Source organism: Calidris pugnax, unplaced genomic scaffold (assembly GCF_001431845.1).
Source record: "Calidris pugnax isolate Ruff unplaced genomic scaffold, ASM143184v1 scaffold214, whole genome shotgun sequence".
Classification (NCBI taxonomy): domain Eukaryota; kingdom Metazoa; phylum Chordata; class Aves; order Charadriiformes; family Scolopacidae; genus Calidris; species Calidris pugnax.
In genome coordinates this window covers 287457-295110 of record NW_015090972.1, presented here as the reverse complement: position 1 = coordinate 295110, position 7654 = coordinate 287457, and the positions used below count along the sequence as shown (strand labels likewise).

The 7654-nt window shown below is 57.9% G+C and overlaps 1 protein-coding gene across 1 annotated transcript in view; it reads left to right on the top strand.

Annotated features, from left to right (window-relative positions):
* Positions 1-7034: 7034 nt before the first annotated feature.
* KCNC4 (potassium channel, voltage gated Shaw related subfamily C, member 4) overlaps positions 7035-7654 on the top strand; it is a 28333-nt gene continuing 27713 nt past the window's right edge. The window contains 1 exon segment of the mRNA XM_014952896.1: positions 7035-7438. Coding sequence (XP_014808382.1) covers positions 7271-7438 — 168 coding nt within the window. The 5' untranslated portion in view covers positions 7035-7270.

The following is a 7654-nucleotide window of genomic DNA, read 5'->3' as shown; positions in this document are numbered from 1 at the left end:
TGGGGGGGAATGTGTGTTAAATTTTAAGCGATCCGTGTCGTTGCCGCGTGGGTGTGCTCGTCCGTAGATGCCGTGCGTGGGGGTGTGTGCGTGGACGTGCGTGTGTGCCTGGATGTGTTGTGTTTAGGATTCACTTCTTGCTGTACTCGGTCACTTTTGGAGCCTGCCTTGGTGTGGGGGTGGGGGGTGGGGGGGAGTGTTTCTCCCCCTCCTTGCTGGGGCAGGCTCTTCCTCCACGCACCTTCTTGGGGTCCCAGGCTACGGATTGAGCCCCTCCCCCCAAATTTTAGCCCTTGAAATCACTTTTTTTCCCCTCTTTTATTTTGTTTTTTCTCTCCACGGAGGCACAGGGAATAGCTGCTAGTTGTGAGCACAGGCACTTTTCAGTTTTCCTCCGGGGGGGTGGGAGAAGGAGGGGGGGAACCGCTGCCGATATTCCTGTCCCCCCCCCGTTACCTCCACGCTGGGTTCCCAGCCTGGATCCTGCTGCTTGGAGCAGGATGGGGTCTCTGCTTGGGGGACAAGGAGGTGCTGGGTAGATCAAGGGGGGGTCAAACCCCTGTCCCCTCGCTGGGGACAGAGCTGGGGAAGGGTTTGGTGGGTCTGGAGATGGGGTGGCTGGTGCTGGGGGAGCTTTGCAGGAGGGTGCCCAGCCCATGATGCTGTGGGTCCAAGGGTATGTGTGGTCCCCGTAGGGCTGGAGCTGGGATGCTCCATCCTGGAGCACTGGGCTGGAGCTGGGATACTCCATCCCAGAGTGTTGGGATGCTCCATCCTGGAGCACTGGGCTGGAGCTGGGATGCTCCATCCCAGAGTGTTGGGCTGGAGTTGGGATGCTCCATCCCAGAGCATCAAGCTCCATGGCTGGTGCTGCAGGTGGGGACTGGATCTGCCCTTGACCTTGGTGTAAAGCAGAAGGGACATCTGGACCTGCTGATACTCTGCTGATTTGCACCTTCCCCGGCTGTCCCTTGGTCCTTTCCCCCTTGGCCACCCCCTATTTCACCTCCTGCCCCCCACCCGGACCCCCAGCCAGGTCAAATTAAACCTCAGCACCTCCCAGGAGTGACTCCCACTGCCTCCCTCCTGTCCCCCATCCTTCCCCCAGCCTGGGTTTCGCCAGCAGGAGCCGGGGACAGAGCCTGGTGGCCTTGATGGCCAAGGGGGGGACATGGCACAGCCCAGGCAGCGTGCAGGATGCGGCCACTTCCCCGGCAGGCGAGCACAGGGCTGACAAAACCCTCCTGTACAGGTAAAAGCACAGATCTTGTAGTAACTCGTCCCATGTATCCTCGTAGCCGGTGTATTTACCACCCGTGCCGTGCTGTGCCGGCCGGACTCCTCGGCGGTCGAGAGAAACCCTGTAACAGCGCTAACGGAGTCCGATTAAAAGTCTCTTCTTACCAAATCTCATCTCACCCTGTCTCTTCTCTGCCTCCGTTTCCTTTCTTGGGGTGGGCTTTGGGGTCTCTCTGGGCTTTGGGGTTGCCCAAAGCGATGGGCACTGGGGCTGCTGGCACCCGTGGGCACCAATGTCTCTGTCCTTCCCTGTCCTGTCCTGTCATCACCATCTGTCTGCCCTCCTCCTCTGATTCCTTTCCAGAGAAGGTCCCCTCCATCCTCTGATTCCCTTCCCTTCCCATCCAGCATCAGCCCCTGTAAGAGTCTGTCTCGGGGCCTGGCTGCCTGCAGGTACTTCAGGAGCATCGTGGAGATGGTCTTCCATCGTGGAGATGATCTTCCATCCTGGAACAGTTCAACCAGTAGACACTGGCTTTACACACCAGACTAGTAAGACACACCGTCTGCTCCTCTGCACGATACCCTGCTAATGTTGCTGGTGGTTTATCCTGAGCACTGGGGGTACTGGGAGTCTGGAGACCCTCCCTGGAGAAGGACCAGAGATCTCCAGCAGCTCCAGATGACTCCAGTTGCCGGGTATTCGCCCAGTGACAAGGCCCAGTGGGGAGCAGGGTTGATGCTTCCCTTCCCTCCTGGCTTTTGTAGATCATTTGGCTTCTCTAGGGCTGATCCAGCCCTGGGGAGCGTGAGGAAGGGGGGAAGAAAACAGGATGGATGGGACCATAGGACCAGAGCGTGGGGGTGTGTGCGTGGACGTGCGTGTGTGCCTGGATGTGTTGTGTTTAGGATTCACTTCTTGCTGTACTCGGTCACTTTTGGAGCCTGCCTTGGTGTGGGGGTGGGGGGTGGGGGGGAGTGTTTCTCCCCCTCCTTGCTGGGGCAGGCTCTTCCTCCACGCACCTTCTTGGGGTCCCAGGCTACGGATTGAGCCCCTCCCCCCAAATTTTAGCCCTTGAAATCACTTTTTTTCCCCTCTTTTATTTTGTTTTTTCTCTCCACGGAGGCACAGGGAATAGCTGCTAGTTGTGAGCACAGGCACTTTTCAGTTTTCCTCCAGGGGGGTGGGAGAAGGAGGGGGGGAACCGCTGCCGATATTCCTGTCCCCCCCCCGTTACCTCCACGCTGGGTTCCCAGCCTGGATCCTGCTGCTTGGAGCAGGATGGGGTCTCTGCTTGGGGGACAAGGAGGTGCTGGGTAGATCAAGGGGGGGTCAAACCCCTGTCCCCTCGCTGGGGACAGAGCTGGGGAAGGGTTTGGTGGGTCTGGAGATGGGGTGGCTGGTGCTGGGGGAGCTTTGCAGGAGGGTGCCCAGCCCATGATGCTGTGGGTCCAAGGGTATGTGTGGTCCCCGTAGGGCTGGAGCTGGGATGCTCCATCCTGGAGCACTGGGCTGGAGCTGGGATACTCCATCCCAGAGTGTTGGGATGCTCCATCCTGGAGCACTGGGCTGGAGCTGGGATGCTCCATCCCAGAGTGTTGGGCTGGAGTTGGGATGCTCCATCCCAGAGCATCAAGCTCCATGGCTGGTGCTGCAGGTGGGGACTGGATCTGCCCTTGACCTTGGTGTAAAGCAGAAGGGACATCTGGACCTGCTGATACTCTGCTGATTTGCACCTTCCCCGGCTGTCCCTTGGTCCTTTCCCCCTTGGCCACCCCCTATTTCACCTCCTGCCCCCCACCCGGACCCCCAGCCAGGTCAAATTAAACCTCAGCACCTCCCAGGAGTGACTCCCACTGCCTCCCTCCTGTCCCCCATCCTTCCCCCAGCCTGGGTTTCGCCAGCAGGAGCCGGGGACAGAGCCTGGTGGCCTTGATGGCCAAGGGGGGGACATGGCACAGCCCAGGCAGCGTGCAGGATGTGGCTGCTTCCCCGGCGGGCAAGCACAGAGCTGGCAAAACCCTCCTGTACAGGTAAAAGCACAGATCTTGTAGTAACTCGTCCCATGTATCCTCGTAGCCGGTGTATTTACCACCCGTGCCGTGCTGTGCCGGCCGGACTCCTCGGCGGTCGAGAGAAACCCTGTAACAGCGCTAACGGAGTCCGATTAAAAGTCTCTTCTTACCAAATCTCATCTCACCCTGTCTCTTCTCTGCCTCCGTTTCCTTTCTTGGGGTGGGCTTTGGGGTCTCTCTGGGCTTTGGGGTTGCCCAAAGCGATGGGCACTGGGGCTGCTGGCACCCGTGGGCACCAATGTCTCTGTCCTTCCCTGTCCTGTCCTGTCATCACCATCTGTCTGCCCTCCTCCTCTGATTCCTTTCCAGAGAAGGTCCCCTCCATCCTCTGATTCCCTTCCCTTCCCATCCAGCATCAGCCCCTGTAAGAGTCTGTCTCGGGGCCTGGCTGCCTGCAGGTACTTCAGGAGCATCGTGGAGATGGTCTTCCATCGTGGAGATGATCTTCCATCCTGGAACAGTTCAACCAGTAGACACTGGCTTTACACATTGGACTAGTAAGACACACGGTCTGCTCCTCTGCACGACGCCCTGCTAACGTTGCTGGGGATTTATCCTGAGCACTGGGGGTACTGGGAGTCTGGAGACCCTCCCTGGAGAAGGACCAGAGATCTCCAGCAGCTCCAGATGAATCCAGTTGCCAGGTATTCGCCCAGTGACAGGCCCAGTGGGGAGCAGGGTTGATGCTTTCCTTCCCTCCTGGCTTTTGTAGCTCATTTGGCTTCTCCAGGGCTGATCCAGCCCTGAGGAACGTGAGGAAGGGGAGAAGAAAACAGGATGGATGGGACCATGGGACCAGATGGGATCTACCAGCACTGGGGATGCCATCGGGGTACCCGTCATGGCCATGAAGTGAACTTGTCCCCCTGCAGTGGTGGCAGCTTTTCTGAGCTGCTCTGCATCATCTGGAGATGTTGGTGTAGGACTGGGAGGAGCATCTTCAACGGGGGCTGGAGGAGCAGCACTGCCCACACCAGAGGCAGGAGGTGGCACAGGGGTCATCTTTGTCCAGAGTCCCTCCAAGGCCTGGATCTGGGGGGAAAATGTCCCCCAGGGGTGGTGACAAGGACAATGAGACAGATAGGCCACCTCTGACCCCTGCAGGGAGGGAGGTGCTTCCAGCTCCTCCTCATCCCCAGCGAGGTGGCACAGAGGGGGATGCAGGATGATGGGAGCATCACCCGTTGTGCCCAGCTCAGGGTGATGCCTGGGGTCTGTGGTACCCACATGTGGTGCTCACTGCTGCCATGAGTTGTCAGGCCTCAGCCCACCCCTGTGCTGGGTGGGTCTGGGCTTGGGAAGAGGCTCAGACCTCAAACCCAGGGAGAAGACACGTGTCCCCACTGCTGGACCGTGTCTGAGGACAAGGTGCTGGGAGGCTGCTGTGATCCCAGCTTGTCCCCAGGCCACCCCCCCGCCCCCCCCTCAGCGTGGAGGGACCTCAGTTTGTTTTATCCCCTTTTTTTCTTTCCCAAATTCAGCAAAAACCCCCAAGAAGGAGCAGGTTCTGACACATCTTTGGGATGGCAGGTATTGCATGGGGCTGGGGGGGCTGCTGCCCTGGAAAAGCCCCAGGTCAGGGGGGAGGGAGTGGGGCAGGATTCGGCTCCATCCACTCCACAGGGGGCTGAATGTGGGTCTGGAGAGGGGGCCAGAACCCCCCAGCTCTGGGAAGGACAAGGTGCTGGGAGGCTGCTGTGATCCCAGCTTGTCCCCCCGCCCCCCCCTCAGCGTGGAGGAGCCTCGGTTTGTTTTATCCCCTTTTTTCCTTTCCTAAATCCAGCAAAACCCCCAAGAAGGAGCAGGTTCTGATGCATCTTTGGGATGGCAGGTATTGCATGGGGCTGGGGGGGCTGCTGCCCTGGAAAAGCCCCACGTCAGGGGGGAAGGAGTGGGGCAGGATTCGGCTCCATCCACCCTACAGGGGGCTGAAAGTGGGTCTGGAGAGGGGGCCAAAAACCCCCAGCTCTGGGGCCAGGGGCTGCAAAACACATGAATAAACCAAACTGAAAAGGGTGATTCGGGCCCTTGAGGGGTTAGAAAAAAATACACAGAGAAATGGTCCCCAATGTAAAATTTAAGCCAAATACATGCTTTTTGGAAAAAAATCTTGAATTTCCAATGAGAATGAGGTGGGGACCCTTCAGAACCTGGTGGAAGGCAGAGGCTGGTGCTGTTGGGTTGGGGAGAGGTGGGTTTTGGGTGTCCCACCTCAAACTAGCTCTGGACAGGGGTACAAAAGGATGGGGACCTGCTACTGGCAGCATCTTGATGGGGTTCCCCGAGCACCCCAGAAAGAAAACCAGACACCAATTATCCCAGCTCCCAAAGATGGGGAAACCGAGGCAGAGCACCACCTCCTGACCCGCTCCTGGTCCTTCCGAAGGCAGATGATCACCACCACCACCACCGTCTCCGCTCCAGCCCAGCCTCCTCCAGCTCCTAAATTGCTTTTATGGAGCAAAATTGCATCAGCGATGCTGTGGATGGAGCCAGATTCTCTGCTGGACTCAGACACCCTCCGCCGCCTGGGTTGTTTTGTTGTTGTTTTTTTTTTTTTTTTCTCCTTTTATTTATTTTATTTCTTCCTGGCTCCAGCTGGTGTTGCAGGCCCCACAAGATGGCACTGTGTGACAGCAGCACGGGGACTGGGCCACCCGCCTCCTCGGGAGAAATTTGGGGGTGCAGGATCAACAGGGAGGGGGAGGATGTGAAGGGATGAGCTCACTCCCCTTCCAGGGAGAGGTTGTGGAAGGACGGGGCCTGCAGGCTCTGTCCATCCAACCTCCGCAGCTCAAATATCTGTGCTCAGTTGGTGACGAGCAATTTTTAGCCCCCAAAATTCACCCCGGCAGAGGAGGACAGCAGAGATGGAACCTTGCCCACGGCTTGTGACAGCTTCTTCAGGAAGATCCACCTCCAAGAGAACACCCTGAAGGGTTGCTCGGGGTTCATGCCCTGGGGGTGGTTGCTCCGTGGCATCAGCACCCTGAGGTGCCACCACCCACGGCCTGGAGCCAGAATCGACCCACCAAAAGCATGGATAGGGCAGAGACCTTTTCTGGAGCTTATAAGATGTCGCTGAGATCAAAGTATTTTGGGGATCCTCAGCTGGAAGGACCTGGAGAGGTTGCTTTGTCCATCTCTACCCTGAAGCAGGATGGTTTCTCCCTAAAGTGAGCTGTGGTCCACCTTCCTCCTCTGTCCCTCCATGGATGGAGATGCTGTGTGATCCCAGTGGCTCCTCATCCTCTCCTTGAGGCCGCACAGCCCTCCGAGCATCCCATGGGTGTTGTGTTGGTCTTGGTGGCCCAAGCTGGAGACGTGTCCAACGTGCCAGGCCACAGGCACAGCCCAGGGCACTGCGCTGGGTCAGAGGGAGAGACAGTGTTGGGGGGGCCCAGGGACCCCATATTGTGTCCTCAGGACCTACACCCAAAGGCTGTGGCTTTCCAGGTTGGAGCTGATCCTCCTTGAGATCTTCCAGGTCCTGCTCTTCATTCCATCCTTCACCTGGATGTTATCTGAGATGCTTCAGCCTTGCAGGAGGTCCCTGCAGAAGTGACTCCCTCTTGCTCCAAAAAGGCCTTTATTCATCAAGCTCTTTCTATTTTCTCTCTCTCTCTCTCTTTTTTTTTTTTTTTTTTTTTTTTTTTTTTTTTTCATGGACATTAAAAATCTGAAGGCATATTTAGAGAGCAGACAGCTTTGGGCGGGTGTTGCTGGCTAAAAGATCTCTTCCTTCCCCAGATAACAACCCATTTGTCTGCCTTGGCCACCCCCTCCCACCCCAGGAACGGCCGCACCAAGATCTCCCCGGGATGAAAGTCACAGGGATAAAACACTAAGCATCAGGTCGTGGCGCTCCTTCCTCCCGGCCAAACTCACGTTAACGGAGGACGAGGATGATGATGATGATGATGATGAGGAGCTGAGCCGCGATGCTTGGCCGGTGATGCAAGGCTCGATTTTTCCAGCACGTTTTTCCCTCGGGCTTGATCCTCTCCCGCTGGTGCAGCCCCAGGTGGTTTGGGTGTGGAGCTCCATCGGCCTCCCCCCGCTCCGGATCCGGCCCCGGGAGCCCTCCGGTTGCAGTTACACTTGGAGCAGGGCTTTTTTGGTGGTAAGATTTCCTAAGCTCGGCTCTCGCGCCTCCTGGATTTTTTTTTGGGGTGGAGCGTTTCCCCCAACCCCCCCCAATGCCCCCCCCCTCTCTGGTAAATGGGGATGGGGTGAGGGTGGGTGGTGGGAGCATGTCACCGAGGGGGTGAGGATGGACCCTGGGGTTGGGGGGGGACACTCTGCAAAGCCTGGGGAGGTGCAGAGAGGGATGCTGGAG